Genomic DNA, 18,325 nt, shown 5'->3' with positions numbered 1-18,325 from the left:
TCTTTCCATTATTAACATAGCTCTGTTCTCTGTCCTTTAGACATACATGGAGTTAGGTTGAGGGTTCAGAGGAAAATTCAGAAAGTGGAATATTAGAAGAATGATTGTATCAGGGAGGAAAGGGAAACCATTCCATTTTCTTCGACACTGCCTCCACCGCCCAAAGCACACACACACACACACACACATCCTGAACTATAGTCACCCTCAATTTTTTTTTTTTTTTTTTTGAGACAGTCTTATTCTGTCACCCTTGGTAGAGTGCCCTGGTGTCACAACTCGTAGCAACCTCTAACTTGGGCTCAAGAGATTCTCTTACCTCAGCTTCCCAAGTAGCTGGGACTACAAGCGCCCACCACAATGCCCAGCTATTTTTTTGTTGCAGTTGTCATTGTTGTTTAGCTGGCCCTGGCTGGGTTCTGGGTGTATGTGGCCAGTGCCATAACCACTGTGCTACAGGCACCAAGCCACCCTCTAAGTTTAAAAGCCATAGTTCACCTGCTGCCTAACTTAGAGTTCTCAGAATTTCCTTTCATCTTTAACAAACTTTTGGGGGCATTTGACTTATTTTCTTTCAACTTATCTAAATAATAGTAATTTCAGAGACAAAATATTTCATTTCAGAGAGCTTTTTTGGTTTCCCTCAGCCACCTTTCAGAATTTGATTGAGATCTGAAGATAATCAAACCTCTCTGTAGAGTGTAGCCTTAAAGTCTTTGAATCATGTGAGTCACTATCTCTGGAGCCAGTATAGTTTTATTTCTTTTCTTTTCTTTCTTTCTTTCTTTTTTTTTTTTTTTTTGAGACAGAGCCTTAAGCTCTGGTCCCCCTGGGTAGAGTACTGTGGCATCATAGCTCACAGCAACCTCAAACTCCTGGGCTTAAGCGGTTCTCTTGCCTCAGCCTCCCAAGTAGCTGGGACCATAGGCACCTACCACAACACCTGGCTATTTTTTGGTTGCAGTTGTCATTGTTGTTTGGCAGGCCCCGGCTGGATTTGAGCCCACCAGCTTTGGTGTGTGTGGCTAGCACCTTAGCCGCTTGAGCCACAGGCACCTGGCCTATAGTTTTATTTCTCAAAGCAGCTATCCCTGTAGACTATTAATATAGAACCTACTTTGTCTCACTTTGGCCAGTAATAATATAACTTTTTGCATGATATTATATTTTTCATCTGGATTTATCATACATTTTATGTGATCCTTGCCATACTCCCATGGAGTGAAAAGGACAGGTTTTGTCCCCATTTTATAGATGGAGAGGTTGAAGTTCAAGGAGGCTTATGGTTTTCCTGACACTAACTCATTTGATAGGCATTAGACCTAAGGGCATTATTCTTGCTGTAGTAAACTCCAGTTCTGTCTTCAGGTTACTACTGACTGGAGAATTAGGGAGAGGAGTTTTTTTTAGTCTGCAGAGTCTCTGTTAGTGTCAGTTCATACTCCTTTTTATTGTTACAGTTACCAAAATCTCATTTTCTATAAATGGGAAGGCTCATTGTACTGGGAAAACTAAATGGACTAGTGTATATCAGGTAATGATGGCCTTTGACAAGGTCCTATGGAGTTTCCTAAGAACTTTTCCGTTTGACTTTTATCTTGTAAAGTTAACCCATTAAACTCTCTTGTTATAGTTATGATTGACTTGATTTGGAAGGATAAAGCTAGTATAACTGCTAGAGGATACTCTCACTTATTTGGCATATGAAACATAACTACTAGGTCTCTCCCTATGTTTTTATAAAATTTAAATGCTCAAACCTAGCTAAAACCTGAAATTCAGTATTCTTTTTTTTTCTTTTTTTAAGCAAAAGGACAGAGTTTATTGAAAGATAGATAAGAGGAAGAGTGGGCACAGAACATCTGGCAATGGAGGGGGGAACCCAAGTGGGAAGCATCCTGAAATTCATTATTCTTAAGTTAACCTTGTTCTCTTTCTCCTGGTAATTCAATGGCATAATATCTGCCTTAAATATTTTAAAAGAATAATCCTGTCTTTCTTGTAGAAATGCTGGCTATATACCATTAAAATGGGCCTTAAATTCTTATTGAATTCAAGGAGTTGTACACATTTATTTTCTCAATTCTCTTAGCAAAACTTTGGTTTAATCTAATATCCTGTCACTGTAGAGGCTTTGCATGAGTGTCCTTAGGGTAGCAAAAGGGTGATATTTTATGATAAGCACACTACCTAGTAAAGGGCAAAATACTTCAAAAAACTTTTGAGTCCTGTAATGAGTACAAATGTATATTTAGATTGCCTAACATAAGAGATATCATATTTAAGAATAAAAAACTTTTCAGGCGGAGCTCAGTGGCTCATGCCTGTAATCCTAGCACTCTGGGAGGCTGTTGCAGGTGGATCACCTGAGCTAAGGAGTTCAAGACCAGCCTGAGTAAGAGCAAGACCCTGTCTCTAAAACTAGTTGGGCATTGTGGCGGGTGCCTGTAGTCACAGCTACTTGGGAGGCTGAGACAGGAGGATCACTTAAGCCCAAAAGTTTGAGGTTGCTATGAGGTATGATGCCACGGTATTCTGCTCAGGGCGACAGAGTGAGACTATGACTCAAAATAAAACAACTTTAATTATTGTGAGAAAAATTAGACATACACAAAAGTAGAGAAACTAGTGTAATGAACACCATCTACTCAGCGCCCCACGAACAATGATCAATATATAGCTAATCTTGTTTCAGGAATCTCTTTCCTTCTATCTCAGGAAGAGACAGAGTCTTACTATGTCACCCTGAGTAGAGTGCTGTAGCATCACAGCTCACAGCAACCTCCAGCTCTTAGGCTTAAGAGATTCTCTTGCCTCAGCCTCCCAGTAGCTGGGACTATAGGCGCCTGTCACAATGCCCAGCTATTTTTGTTGTTGTTGTTATTGTCATTGTTGTGTGGCAGGCCCTGGCTGAGTTTGAACCCACCAGCTCCTGTGCATATGGCCAGTGTCTTAATGATTGAGCTGTGGGCGCCATGCCAGGCTTTTTTTTTTTTTTTTGAGACAAGATCTCACTCTTGCTCTGTCACTCATTCTGTAGTGCAGTGGCCTCATTATATCTCCCTGCAACCTGGAACTCCTGGGCTTAAGTGATCTTCCTGTCTCATCCTCTCAATTAGCTGGGGACTACATGTGCATGCCACTATGCCCAGCTAATTTTTCTACTTTTTGTGGAGAGGGGCCCTTGCTTTTGCTCAGGCGACTGGCCATAAGCAGTCTTCCTGCTTGGGCCTTCTAAAGTGTGGGATTATAGACATGAGCCAAACCACTGTGCCCAGTCATTAAGCCTCTTTTTAATCTATTCATTCTTCCTATCTTTTATTTTCTTGCAGTTTTATTTTTGTTACTTTTTTTTTTCTTTTTGAGTCAGAGCCTTACTATGTTTTCCTCAGTAGAGTGCTGTGATGTCACAGCTCACAGCAACCTCAAACTCTTGGGCTTAAGAGATTCTCTTGCCTCAGCCTCCCAAGTAGCAGGGACTAAAAGTGCCTGTCAAAACTCCTGGCTGTTTTGTTGTAGTTGTCATTGTTGTTTAGCAGGCTCGGGCCAGGTTCAAACCTGCTAGCCCCAGTGTATGTGGCTGGCCCTCTAACTACTGATTTACAGGCACTGAGCCTTTTGTTATTATTTTTATTGTCATTGATAAAAATGGGGTCCTTTGTTATGCAGAAGTTACCATATTCTTGTTTTGCTGATTGTTTCTTTGTGGTGGTTTTTAAGATGTCCTTCTGTAGGGCAGTGCCTGTGGCTCAGTGGGTAGGGAGCCGGCCACATATATTGAGAGTGGCAGGTTTGAACCTGGTTCCGGCCATCTAAAACAACAGTGACAACTGCAACAAAAATAGCTGGGCATTGTGGCAGGCACTTGTAGTCCCAGCTACTCGGGAGGCTGAGGCAAGAGAATCACCTAAGCCCAAGAGTTGAAGGTTGCTGTGAGCTGTGATGCTGCAGCACTCCACCGAGGGTGACAAAGTAAGACTGTCTCTAAAAAAAAAAAAAGTCCTTCTGCTCATTTTTCCTATAAATTTGTAATTAAGTAAGATTTCTGGTTTAGTAGCAAAGCTACTTCAAAGGTGGAATTGTGTCTCCTGTTGCATCATATCAGGAGGTGGTATCTGATTTTTCTGTTAAGCATGTTAAGATTCATCAGTGGGTTCAGAGATTGTCAGTCTAATCCATCCATTTTAAAGTTATTAATGGTTTTATCAACCCATTAGTAATCACTGCCTAGACCCATTATTTTAATAGGGGTTGCAAATACACTATTCTGTCATTTTTTTCTTGGTTTATTAGCTAGAATTCTTTTTCTAAAAAGTTCTCCATCCCCTATTAGGTTATCCTGGATACACGGAATATAGGAAAGGTAGAACTTAGTATTTGATTATTTATCAGTTTTCAGAATAATGAATTGGTTCTCTAATATAAATATATATATAAATATGTAATAAATCTATGAAGTCATGGATTTCACATATATTTGGTATCTTTCAATCATTGTAGTTGCTTTGCTCTTTAAAAGCAAAGAGAAAATTGTCCCTTCTTTGGCTAATGGGACTCCCTTCAAGGTGGGTCCTGATTCATTTTGACAGGATTAGGCTGTAGCAGTCTTTGATAGTATCCTTGTTTTTTGATATAATACCATGTACTGGCATCATTCTGTGTATTTCATGCTTCTGATCTGGAATCATTTCTCCATTAAGTTCTGATTCCTTGGCTCGGCGCCTGTGGCTCAAGTGGCTAGAGCGCCAGCCACATACACCTAAGGTGGCAAGTTTGAATCCAGCCCAGGCCCACCAAAAAAAAACAACGATGATGGCTGCAACCAAAAAAATAGCCAGGCGTTGTGGCGGGCGTCTGTGGTCCCAGCTACTTGGGAGGCTGAGGCAGGAGACTCACTTGAGTCCAGGAGTTGGAGGTTGCTGTGAGCTGTGATGCCACAGCACTCTACCCACTCTACTCAAAAAAAAAAGTTCTGATTCCTTAATGAAAAATGGTGTTTAGAGACCACATTCTAGGTGTTTTGGTGCCTGTTGCAGTTGGCTTGGTCATGATTTTTAATTCTTTCCAAGTGGAGAGATCCAGGGCATACATTTTTTAAATGAAAATATGTCTTGGTTTATGTTGCTGTTTCTAATTCAAATTTACAACAATAGAATTACTGATAACTTCTTTTTATGTTTTTATCTCTTTTTCCCTTATGTGCTTTTTTATTTATATATAGACGAAATGATATGATTGGAATTTACATGAAAATAATCTACTGTGTTAAAGTGGGAGAGGAGAGGGTATGTATGAGCAGATGGTAATAGATGAAACAAGATTGGTCATGAATTGATAATGGTTCATTCTGGGTGGTGGATGGAGACATCAGGTTCATTTTATTTTTTCCCCTTCTAAGTATGTTTCAAATTTTCAATTAAAAAATGTACTTGTATTTTTATTGGAATCTTGTTAAGCTTGTAGAATTACTTGGACAAAATGAACTTGCTTCTTTCGTTCATTCCATATTGTAAAGATCATTGATTTTTGTTTTGTTGTTGTTGTTGGTGAGACAGAGTCTCACTATGTGGCCCTGGGTAGAGTTCTGTGGTGTCACAGCTCACAGCAACCTCAACTCTTGTGCTTAAGTGATTCTCTTGCCTCAGCCTCCCAAGTAGCTGGGACTACAGGTGTCTACCACAACACCTGGCTATTTTTTGTTGCAGTTGTCATTGTTATTTAGCTGGCCTGGGCCGGGTTCGAACCTGTCACCCTCCATGTATGTGGCTGTTGCTAACCAGTGTGCTACGGGTGCTGAGCCAGATCATTGATTTTTTTTTTTTTTAATGGCTACATAGCAGTCAGTAAGATGCATGAGAGCAAGATAGCATGAGATTTCACTACATTACTCAGTCCATAGTTTTAAAATTGTGAATTGTTTATTTCTGGACTATTCCATTTAATACACTGAACCATGGTTGACTGCTGGTAACCTAAACCTGGGAAGTCAAACTGTGAATAAATGGTGACTACTGTATGGATTTAAAAAAATTTTTCTCTAACAATTAGTAACCACTAGTAGTATTTACTCTGAAGTATAATTTGGTAGGTCAAATCTGTTTATTTTTACCATGTTAGTAATGCTTCTGTCCATATTCTTGTTGGCCTTATATTTTTCTTCTCAGATTTTGATAATTGCTGTATTAGGTTTATATTTAAAAGACTTAAATCTTTCAAATCATTGCTAAGATAAAAACCCAAAATTTATGATGGTGAGTTATTTTCAAATAAAGTTCTAGTATTAGAACTTCTTTTTTTTTTTTTTTTTTTTATGCATCATCAATTTTATTCCCGATGCGGGACAGATTCTTTCCATCCCCCACATTAATCACATGCTGTCCTGGAAAGACCTAGGAAAGTCTCCCAGCATCTCCAGGAAAGGAGTGGGAAGGGCAGATGCTGGAGACTGAAAGGCTTTGCAGTTCCCCAGCCTACTTATCCTCCCCTTCTCAATAGAGGATAGCTGTTCCCCACTATTACTCCCCTCATCCCTTAACAAACAAAACGCCTCAGTATTGAGGAAGAAGGGTCCAGGGCTGCGACTTGAGATTCTGAGCCACCAATATAGGAGGGAGGGGAAATGGGAGGAGCCATCACTGTTTCTGCTGCAGGGCTTCCTTTCTTGCTGCATCCTGTAGCAACTGTGTGTCCACCTCATCTGCTGGCAACTGCACATAGCGGACTACTCAGCCCCGTATGAAGCAGTTCTTCACTGATAACATGTGAGGATATTTCTCAGGGTCTGTAACACTGATGTCAGTTAGTTTGATGTTGAGATACTGATCCACGGAGTGGAGGGTTCCACAGATGCTTAGGTCATTCTTGAGTTCCACGACCACATCCTTGCCCACAAGGGACTTGAAAAAGGAATAGAAGCGCATGGTGCTGGCACCGCGGCTTGCGGGCCGGACCGGGAAGAGGACTGGATGCTGCGGGTCGGAGACCAGGAGGGTACAGGAGCGCGAGCCCGCACGGGGGTGGAGTGGGGCCGTGCAAGTGCAGCGGTAAACGCAGCGGAACGTACCAAAAACTGGAGACCAGAGCCTGGCTGCAGCCGCTGGCTCAGAGAGGTATTAGAACTTCTGACAATCAAAAGTATGATTTTTGAAGAAAAAAATGATTGGAATGCTGGTACTCACATGGGATTATTAAACTCATGCTCCAGGGATGCCGAAGACTTCCTTAAGATTAAAAATAATAATAAAAATACATACCAATTAATTTTTGCTGTGGGAAAACTGTATTTTAAAAAGAAAATAGGTGGGTGGTGCCTGTGGCTCAGTGTGTAGGGCACCGGCCCCATATACCGAGGTTGGTGAGTTCAAACCTGGCCCCGGCCAAACTGCAACAAAAAAAAAGCTGGGTGTTGTGGCAGGTGCCTGTAATCCCAGCTACTCAGGAGGCTGAGGCAAGAGAATTGCCTAAGCCTGCGAGTTGGAGGTTGCTGTGAGCTGTGTGATGCCACGGCACTCTACCCAGGGCAAGAAAGTGAGACTCTGTCTCTTAAAAAGGGGGGGAAAAAAGAAAATAGGAAACATGATGGGCTTCTGACTTTACTACAATCTTTAAACTCTTATTGAGGAGTAATTAATAATTAAACTCTATTACTGAGAGTAATTAATAATTCATTTGAACAATACTCAAGTAATCTAAGAATTGATTGCTTTTTCAAAAGTCTGTCAGTTGTCTTTAGATGAAGTGATGGTATTTAGTGGCATAGTAATCCCAGATATACACTATGAGTTTAATTATTAATTACTCCTCGATAAGAGTTTAAAGATTATAGTAAAGTCAGGAGTCCATTGTGCTTCTTATTTTCTTTTTAAAATACAGTTTTCCCACAACGTAAATTAATTGATGAAGTGATGGTATTTAGTGGCATAATAATCCTGGACATACACTATGAAATTTTGGTAGTAAAGAAATTGGGATATTTAAGTACCTTAGTGATATGAGCATCTCCGTTCTTTGGGTGTTAGAACTGCATGATCATAGCCCTGCTCTCTTTGGATTACTGTTTTATTGCTTAAGCAGCAAGGAACCTACTTGGTGTGGAGCAACACCATGAAAAATTATGGTAGAAAAACGCTATAGGAAAAAACTACTTTAGAATGAGACAGAGATTTGAAAACAGGTTAACATTCTTGAATTTCTCTGAGCTTTGGTTTAGTCATCTGTAAAACAGGCACAGAGCACCTTCTACTTAGGGTGCTCTGAAGATTAAACGCAATTATGAATGCAATACATTTGGCACTGGCTGGATACATTCATTGCTTTTATCTACTGCTACAAGTAATTGAATATTTGCCATATCATGTTAGAATTAGTAGTTAACATAACAACAGTTAACATTTAATGAGTACCCTACTGTGTACCTACTGTGTACATTTTAAAAGTACATTAAAAGCATTTTAAAAGTTTACATGTGGCTCGGTGGTGCTGTAGCTCAGTGGTTACAGTGCCACTCACATACACTGGAGCTGGTGGGTTGGAGATCTGCCCAGGCCTGCTAAACAACAATGACAACTACAATAAAAAAAAAAAAAATAGCCAGGCATTGTGGTGGGCGCCTGAGGTCCCAGCTACTTGGGAGGCTGAGGCAAGAGAATCGCTTGAGCCCAAGAGTTGGAGAAAGCTGTGAGCTGTGACACCACAGTACTCTATTGAGGGCAACAAAGTGAGACTCTGTCTCAAACCCCCCTGCAAAGTTTATCTGTTTTTCTGTTTATCTTCACAGACTCTGAGGGGTAGGTTTTGTTAGCTTCATTTTATAAGGAAACTGGTGGAGGAAAGTTAATTAGCTTAAATGGGAATGTATGTTAGGCAGTAATGAGGAATTGCTGCTCTGGGCAAATATATTTTATAATATATTTTATTAAGTCAAATACACGTAGATCATGAATACATTCATGCATATGTGGGGTACAATGTGCTAATTTTTTTATACAATCTAACATGGTTACATTAAGCCAATCAACATAGCTTCACCTCATTTACTCCATTATTGTGCCAAAACATCTGTTCTACATTTCACAGATTTAACTTGTACCCTTGTTATATGTTCCATAGGTGTAATCCCTCCTTTTACCCTCCCTCTGTCGAACCCCCGTCCCCTCCCCTCCCACTCCGTATCTCTTCATCATCCTGGACTACAGTTGTGTTCTATTTTTACAAGAAAGTGTGAGTAAATATAAGTAGGTTTCATAGAAGTACTGAGTACATTGGATACTTTTTCCTCCATTCTTGAGATACTTTACTTAGGAGGATATGTTCCAGATCCCTCCATGTAAACATGAAAGAGATAAAGACTTCATCTTTTTTTAAGGTTGCATGGTATTCCATGGTATACATATACCACAATTTATTAATCCATTCGTGGGTCGAGGGGCACTTGGGCTTCTTCCATGACTTGGCTATTATGAACTGAGCTGCAATGAATAATCTGGTGCAAATATCTTTTTTTTTTGAGACAAAGCCTCAAGCTTTTCCCCTGGGCAGAGTACTGTGGCATCACAGCTCATAGCAGCCTCCAACTCCTGGGCTCCAGTGAGTCTGCTGCCTGAGCCTCCCAAGTAGCTGAGACCACAGGCACCCGCCACAACGCCTGGCTATTTTTTGGTTGCAGCCATCATTGTTGTTTGGTGGGCCCAGGCTGGATTCGAACCCGCCACCTTAGGTGTATGTGGCTGGCGCCTTAGCCACTTGAGCCACAGGTGCCGAGTCACAAATATCGTTTTTGCTAAGTAATTCTTGGTCTTTTGGATATACTCCTAGTTGAGGAATTGCAGGATATATTTTATATTTATATGTTTTATGTATGTATATATTTTATATTTGGTTATTTATATTTTAAATAATCACATCTATATTTTGTTATGAGAGATAAAGGAAAATGTGATGAATCAGAAACATGATATGCTGAAAAACTGCTTATTCTTAAATTTGTCTGAAATATTCATATTTCATATATTCATCTTATTAAGAGAATCTCTTTTGTTGAGTGAGAGGATCACAATTTGCGTGGAACCCTTGCTCTTTCACTTGAAACATTTTTCAGAGGTAAATAATTTCCCAGTCTTCTCTTACAACATAGTTTTAGTACCATATTTGACAGTGTTTATTTGTTTTCCATAGGGTCGGAATCTGGCAGATCTTCGCCGTAGCCAGTCCCGGGGCACATTTACCATTAGCACTACTCTTCGGCTGGGTAGACAGATTTTGGAGTCTATTGAAAGCATCCATTCTGTGGGATTCTTGCACCGAGACATTAAACCGGTAGGGGCCTTTTCCAGAAGAGCAAAGAATGAGTTTGGTACTCTTAATGTTATGATCAGACACAATAAATTACAATGTAGCTTTCTGTATTTGCTGTGGTTAAATACAAGGTATTATTTTTGTTTCTGTAGAGGGCTGGAAGCAAAAATATAACTTACCTCTTAATGTTTTTAAAGTGAAAACTACAAACTACAACTTTTTCAAGAGCTTTCTCACACACTGAAAAATTGCTTGGCAGCCAGATTAAGAATGAGGCCAGGTGTGGTGGTGGGAGCCTGTAGTCCTAGATGCTCAGGAGTCAGAGGCAGGAGGATCACTTGAGCCCAGGAGCTAAAGCTTCCTTGAGTTGTGATCTCAGATACCTGTGAATAACCACTGTACTCCAGCCTAGGCAACATAATGAAACCCCATCTTTAAAACAAAATAAAGTATAGACTGGGTGCAGTGGCTCACATCTATAATCCTAGCACTCTGGGAGGCCAAGGCAGGTAGATTGCTTCAACTCACCAGTTCGAGATCAGCCTGAGCAAAAGCGAGACCTTATCTCTACTAAAAATAGAAAAACTGAGGCAAGAGGATCGCTGAGCCCGAGTTGGAGGTTGCTGTGACTTATGATGCCATGGTACTCTACCCAGGGCGACAGCTTGACACTCTGTCTCAAAAAAAAAAGTATATGTACTGTGTGTGTGTATATCTACGTATATTTCAGAATACACACATTTGGGTTGCATAGTTTGCTTTTGTATATTTGAAGTCAAAATTATAAGTGTGCCCTCCACCCATGATGTGTGTGATGTTTCTCTTAGGTGTGAATTTACACATCCTTCCTCCCACCTACTTGAATTCCATTGAGTTTTTCTTCAATATGGGCACATAATTATTGATCAACTAGTTCTAATTTAGTATTGAGTACATATGGTGTTTGGTTTTCCATTCTTGTAGTCCTTCACTTAGGAAAATTGTCTTCAGTTCCATCCAGTTTGTTACAAAAGGTACTAGATCAAAAAATATATATACTTGACTATTATTATTATATGTATTAACATTGCTAATTAATTGCCTTGTGCCTAAATGGTAGTTATTCTTTGGATTTCTTTTTTCTGATATGGTTTAAAAAGTATTTATGTTCCGTTTAGATGTTTGCATTGTGTTCTTTGAACTATTTCTCTAGTTACACATTATATTTATAAGAAATCATCAATTGTGAAAGACTTTATTTTTCTCCTGAGTGCTACTGTGGTTTTTTGCTATTCTGCTTTTCTTAGAAGTTGTCATTTCTGTAACTGTGAAATACGCTTTTTTTCTTCTTTGATTTTTTATTCATGAGGAGAAATGACCCATTTCTGATATGCTGTATTTACTATAAACATATTATACACTGGTACATTGACAAGTATAGCCATCTGTTGTTACATGATTTCTAAAATTAGTTTAAATGAAAATGCCAACTAAATCTAACATGGTAGAGTCAGATTTAACGTAAGTGTCATTATTTGAGAATCAAGGTGATTGAAGAGGTTCCATTTTTATCAGAAAGCTCTTTATGTAAAACAGTGTTTTAAAAGGAATGCTAATAATTCTGTAACAGTTTGGCTTTTGCCTTCACAAATCCTCTTACATATCCATCTTTGCAAATTTATAGACATTAGACATTACATAGATTTTCATTAAGGGAAGAATGCAAAGTGTATTTTCCTTAAGTCTGTTTTAAAATGTTTCCTTAAGTTGTATTTAAATTTTATACTTGGCAAAATTCAGCTTTACCATGCCTATAAGAACTTCCTTTAAAATTTTTTGTATATATACTATATTTTATTTATGTGTGTATTTTTTCTCATCTTTAAAAAGTAGAGATTGAGTTGTCATTTAAGCAGTGACTTAGACTTGCTGCTGTCTTGTGTGTAAATTTATGCAACCATTTAATTTGTTTTTTGCGTTAAGTTTACCTGATGCTGGGCATTAATAGAATCCACTATGTAAATTATGCATTAATATCTAATAAGCATCATTGACTAGAATAGTATATATGGAACATGTGTGTTCGATGAAGTTTAAATAGAAGAGGAATTGAACTATAAGAAGAGTAAGATAAAAGGACTAAGTATTATAAGAAAGTATAGATTTTCCTTCTTTGCTTTTCTAGTCGAACTTCGCCATGGGTCGCTTTCCTAGTACATGTAGGAAATGTTACATGCTTGATTTTGGCTTGGCTCGGCAGTTTACCAATTCCTGTGGTGACGTCAGACCAGTAAGATTTTTCATACTATTATTAAATATTTGATAATTAGCCTGTTATTTATAGTATACTTTTAAAAGAAATGGTAATTATGTATGAGAATGGATGTTATCCAAGAAGTGGCATATCAAGTTTGTGATTAAATTACGGAATGAAATTAATAAATTTTACCACTGAAATTTTTGGCTTAAAAAAAATGTATATTATGGCTTGGCTTCTGTAGCTCAAGCGGCTAGTGGCTGGAGCCGGGGAGTTCTGAATCCAGCCTAGGCTTGCCAAACAACAATGACAACTACAACCAAAAAATAGCAGGGCGTTGTGGTAGGTGCCTATAGTCCCAGCTACTTGGGAGGCTGAGGCAAGAGGATCGCTTAAGCCCAGGAGTTGGAGGTTGCTGTGAGTGTGATGCCATGGCACTTTACCCAGGGCAACGGCTTGAGATTTTGTCACAAAAAAAAATGTATATTAGAGGTACGTTTACAGTGGTGTTGGAAGAACATACATTGACCCTTTGGAATGAAGGGTCTTTTTTGCAGTATGAGGTCCTTCCTTTGTATTACAGTTTTTCTGTTTCAGTTATTATACTTTTCAATTTCCAAAATTTCCATTTGGTCCTCTCTATTGATATTCTCTGTTTGATGAGACCTTCTCATCATACGTTTACCTCTTTAATCAAACTTCCCTTTAGTTTCTTTCTTTCTTTTTTTTTTTTGAGACAGAGTCTCAAGCCGTTGCCCTGGGTAGAGTGCCATAGCATCACAGCTCACAGCAACCTCAAACTCCTGGGCTTAAGAGATCCTCTTGCCTTAGTCTCCTAAGTAACTGGGACAACAGACGCCCACCCCAACGCCCTGCTATTTTTTGGTTGTAGTCATTGTTGTTTGGCAGGTCTCAGGCTGGATTTGAACCTGCCAGCTCCAGTGTATGTGGGTGGCACCCTAGCTGCTGAGCTCCAGGCACCACGCCTCCTTTAGTTTGTTGAATGTACTTATTATATTAATAGAACAGCTACTTTGAAATCTTTTCCTGTTAAATCCAGTATCTGATCATTTCCATAGGGAGTATCTGTTGCCAGATTTTCTCCTTGATGTATGGGTCATAGAATCCTGTTTCTTTGCATGCCTTATGATTTTTTTGTTAGAAACTGGACATTATAGATAAAATATTACAGCAACTGTGGGTACTGGTCCCCTGCTTCGAGGGCTTATTATTATTGTTTATTTAGTAATTGACTAAATTATTTTATTAAAGTCTGCCTCCTCCCTGCCTCCCACATAAACACAGTTTAAGTTTTCTGTTATAGCTCCTCACAGAGGTACATCTTTGGGTATGCCCACAGTCGCTCTGGAATGACAGTGGTAATGTTAAGGCTTACTGCTGCTCTTTCTCTGAACATACCCAGCTGTTAAATTCTACTCATTGCAAGCCAGTTGCTCTATTCTATTCTATTCTATTATTTATTTATTTAGACAGTGTCTCACTTTGTTACCCTTGGCAGAGTGCTGTGGTGTCACAGCTAACAGCAACCTCAAACTCTTAGGCTTAAGTGATTTTTTTGCCTCAGCCTCCTGAGTAGCTGGGACTACGGGTGCCCACCACAGCACCTGGCTATTTTATGGTTGTCATTTTTGTTTTAGCAGGCCCAGGCTGGGCTTGAATCTGCCAGCTTCAGTGTATGTGGCCAGCACTCTTGTTATGGAGCTCTGGGTACTGAGCCCCAGTTGCTCTATTATTGATGGGAATATTCTGGGGCATAAATTCTTTGACAAACTAATCAAATTGTATCTCCTAAGATGGAATAATTTCTGAGTTCAGTGTTGGTATTTATTTGCTTTGACCTCAGGAGAGCTGTCTTTTCCTCCCCCTTTCTCTCCTGCCCAGCCTATAATCTATATCTTCATTAAATTTTTGAATCTCTTCCCAGTTTCGTTCACTACAACCTCTACTATATTTGAGAGGGCTCTTAGGTTTGTTAAAAGAAAAACTTCAGTGTTGTGAAAGTGCCTGGAGTCCCAGGTATTTGGGAGGCTGAAGCAAGAGGATCTCTTGAGTCTAAGAGTTTGAGGTTGCTGTGAGCTGTGACTGTACAGCACTCTACTGAGGGTGACAGAGTGAGACTCTGTCTCAAAAAAATAAAAAAAAAACTTTAGACAAATTAAATTTTTTAAAATTTCAGATTAATATGAGGGTACAAACTATGAGGTTACACTATGTCTATTAGGTAAAGTCTAAGTTGTACTCGAGCACCTCACCTGGGGTATACCATATACCCCTATGTTATGTCCATTAGGTGGAAGCCTACCACACCCCTTCCTTCCCCCTCTCCTCACTTGAATTTAATTGTCTTTTTCTTTTGTGTGGGCATGTAGTTGTTCATCTACTGGTTTCATATTAGTATTGAATAAATTGATACACCCTTTTCCATTCTTGTGAAATTTTACTAAGGTAAATGTTTTTCAACTCCATCCAGGTAAATACAAAAGATGTAAAGTTGCCATTTTTTTTGGCTGAATAGTATTCCATGGTATACATATACCATAGTTCATTAATTCATTCATGGGTTGATGGGCACTTGGGTTGTTTCCACAACTTGGCAATTGTGACTTGAACTATAATAAACATTTGAGTGCAGATACCTTTATGGTAAAATTATTTTTTTTTTCTTCTGGGTAAATCCTTCGTATTGTAGATAGGGGATTGTAGGATCAAATGGAGGTCTACTTTTAGCTCTTTGAGGATTCACTATAATTCTTTTCAAAAAGGCTGCATTCCCACTAACAGTGTATAAGTGTTCCCTTGTCTTCACACTCACATCATCTGCAGCTTTGGGATTTTGTACTGTAGGCTAATTTCACTGAGGTTAGGTGGTATCTCAAGGTGGTTTTGATTTGCATTTCTTCAATAATTAGGAATGATGAGTGTTTTTTCATGTGTTTATTGTTCATTCTAGGCAAATTAAATTTAATAGAATTAATTGAGCAAAGATTGATTCTTGAATCAGTCAGCCCCCAGAACCAGAATCGGTTCAGAGTAACTCCAGGGCTGCCATGTGATTGGATAACATTTATGGACAGAAAAAGGAAAGGGACATAAAGAAAATGGAAGTCAGCTGGATTGGTTGCAGATGGGTGTTTGCCTTATTTGAACCTGCTGTGAACAGTTGGCTGCCTGTGATTGGCTGAAACTTGGCTATTAAGTGTGGGTTACAGTTTCTTTAGGCCACTGTTCCCTATGTATGGAGAAACCGTTAGGCCAGACTTAAAATATATACAAAGGCAACTTGAGGGCAAACTTAATTTAATAATGTTGAGAGGTTGACCAAAACTTTAAGCATTGATGGTTACTCTATTTCACTATTATAAGTGGAATTATTTAGTCTCAGAATGTGATTTATGAAAGTCTTATTTGGTCTCAGCTCCTGTTTTGGCATCTATCTGCTTCCTTAAAATTTTGGTTGTATGAAATTAATTTGTCTTTTCAATCATGATTATGGCTGAAATAATTTTCCCATATTGTACTAATATAGAATCAAAAATTATCTTTGTAGATTTTTGTCATATTGTACAATTTTGTTTATTTGATTTTAGGAAACTTGAATTATATTGTTTGGATAAACAAAGTAAAAATATAAGTATAATTTATTTGGGGTAGTAAAATGGGTTATGAGAAAGAAATAAAGCAGGGTAAAAGAACAGAGTAGTATTATAGATGGGGGAGTAGTATTTTAGATTAGGATAATTAAGGAATATTTCTTTGAGAAGGTGACATTTGAGCAGAAGCCTTAATATTAAGTAGAAGAGTTAGCCAGTGGAGGCAATGCAAGGAGATGGCATTCCAACTTGAAAGAATAGTGTGCAAAATTTTGAGCTAGAAATAAAATTCGTTATAGGAGAAACCAGAATAAATTCATTGTTGAATTAGACAAATGCCAGATCTGGAAAGTCTTGTACACCAAATAAAAAGTTTGGACTTTAAGTTGAGTTCTCTGAGGGCTAGAATCATGTATTATTCATGTTTAACTTTATTCCCAGTACCTGGAATCTATTAAGTACCCAAAACTTGAATTTTTAATAAACTAATTACATATATTGGTAGGGTACAAGTTACTGCCACCTCTGAATTGAGTTTAATGAAACAAAACAAAGATATGAAAAGATTAGCATGTTAGGTTAGTGATTTTTCATGGTTTCAATATATTTATTTATATCCAGAGCTTGAACATTAATATATGTACTATGTTGCTTGGCATAATTCTGGATATATGTAAGCATTTAGTGTCTTATAATACATATATGTCAAAAATGCCACTGTATTTTAAAATTAGATAGGAAAAAACAGAACTGAAACAAAATTAAGTATAATAAATGTTACAATTGGTTTTTTTTGTTTAGAGTTTTTGGTTTTCTAAAGTTAGAGAAATTAAGATAGTGTTTTACTGTGATAATAATGAACACATCTACCATTTATTTCATGGGCTCAAGTGTGCTGAATCTATTGTTATTTGAAGCATATTTATTATTCTTTACTTGGCTTTGTTGTAGCCTCGAGCTGTGGCAGGCTTTCGAGGGACAGTTCGTTATGCATCAATCAATGCTCATAGGAACAGGGTAAGTATCTAAACCAGAGTGGTATCTGCATAAGCATGCTAATGGCTTAAGTCGTTTGAGCTCTTTACTTTAGAGTATGAAGGTATGGAAAATCCTTAAGAGTAGAGGATTCTCTTTATTGCTACAAAGTTACTTGGAATGATTATTCTAATTTACTTTTTTGTGTGTAACACTGATGGTAAAGGAGTTTATAATACTAATTCATGGTAAGGTATATATTGTATCCACAGTTACATAGAAAATAAAATTGAATTTGCCTGAAAAAATAATAGCTAAGTATCATTTGTCTATAGAAAATCAGTCCTTAAATTAAGTAGAAGTGAGTATTGTTAACACATTTAAAATAGAATTTTGAAGAGATAGAACAACTGTGTTGTAGTTCAAGAAGTTATTTGGGAATGTAATTGCTATATATACCTAATGAAATGTAGAGGGGTCATCATTTTATCTGTAGTATGTAATCTGTGATATACTCCTTCCCTTCAAACCTTTTGTTTTCATGAAGATCTCAAGTTACAGACAACTTACAAAGTTTTGTTTTAGTGAATTATCCCTTTCCTCTTGGGTTAAATTTTAAAAATCTCTTTCTCTGTCCCCCTTCCCCAGCTTCTTCTCTTCCTCCCTCAGTCTCCCCCTCATCTCTTCCACTTCTCTCCTTTATTACCTCAGTCCTATTGTTCTGTTCTGATTTTTCCCCCTCATCCTGGACCTTAATTATGACTAGGAAAGGTGGGCATTATATGAATTCTCAATCCTTGAACTTGTTTGCAGGAGTTAAGTTTAACAAGTGATTCCTTGAGAAAATAAGAGAAATCTTTTCTTTGTACTTTTTTTTTTCAAACTTGTTCCTGTTCTGTGAAACTAGAATTGCTTTAATGAGAATTTAATTAGTGCTGAATGTAATAGGATTAGTATGTTGTGGTCTATATATATATAGAGTATATATATATACTTTTGTATGAACTCCCTTTTCTTTTTTTATTAAATCATAGCTGTGTACATTAATACAATTATGGGGTATAGTGTGGTGTTTTCATATACAGTTTGAAATATTTTCATCAAACTGGTTAACATAGCCTTCATGTGATTTTCTTAGTTACTGTGTTAAGATGTTTATTATATTCTACTTTTAGAAAGATTCACTTGGCTCGGCGCCTATAGCTCAACC

The 18,325-nt window shown here is 38.1% G+C and overlaps 1 protein-coding gene and 1 pseudogene across 2 annotated transcripts in view; one reads left to right on the top strand and one right to left on the bottom strand.

Moving 5' to 3' along the window:
• Nucleotides 1-18,325, top strand: part of TTBK2 (tau tubulin kinase 2) — a 155,250-nt gene that overhangs the window by 47,714 nt on the left and 89,211 nt on the right. The window contains exons 5-7 of the mRNA XM_003791760.3: nucleotides 10,174-10,314; nucleotides 12,458-12,562; nucleotides 17,092-17,157. Of these exons, the coding sequence (XP_003791808.1) occupies nucleotides 10,174-10,314; nucleotides 12,458-12,562; nucleotides 17,092-17,157 (312 nt within the window). The remainder of the gene's footprint in view (nucleotides 1-10,173; nucleotides 10,315-12,457; nucleotides 12,563-17,091; nucleotides 17,158-18,325) is intronic.
• Nucleotides 6,312-6,990, bottom strand: LOC111725944 (annotated as a pseudogene). Its single transcript, XR_002773875.1, has one exon. The product of XR_002773875.1 is annotated as a U6 snRNA-associated Sm-like protein LSm2 pseudogene (transcript).

Source organism: Otolemur garnettii, unplaced genomic scaffold (genome assembly GCF_000181295.1).
Source record: "Otolemur garnettii isolate 467f Iridium unplaced genomic scaffold, OtoGar3 scaffold00050, whole genome shotgun sequence".
Lineage (NCBI taxonomy): Eukaryota > Metazoa > Chordata > Mammalia > Primates > Galagidae > Otolemur > Otolemur garnettii.
Note: the sequence above shows the minus strand (reverse complement) of the source record. Positions and strands in the feature narration are given on the sequence as shown.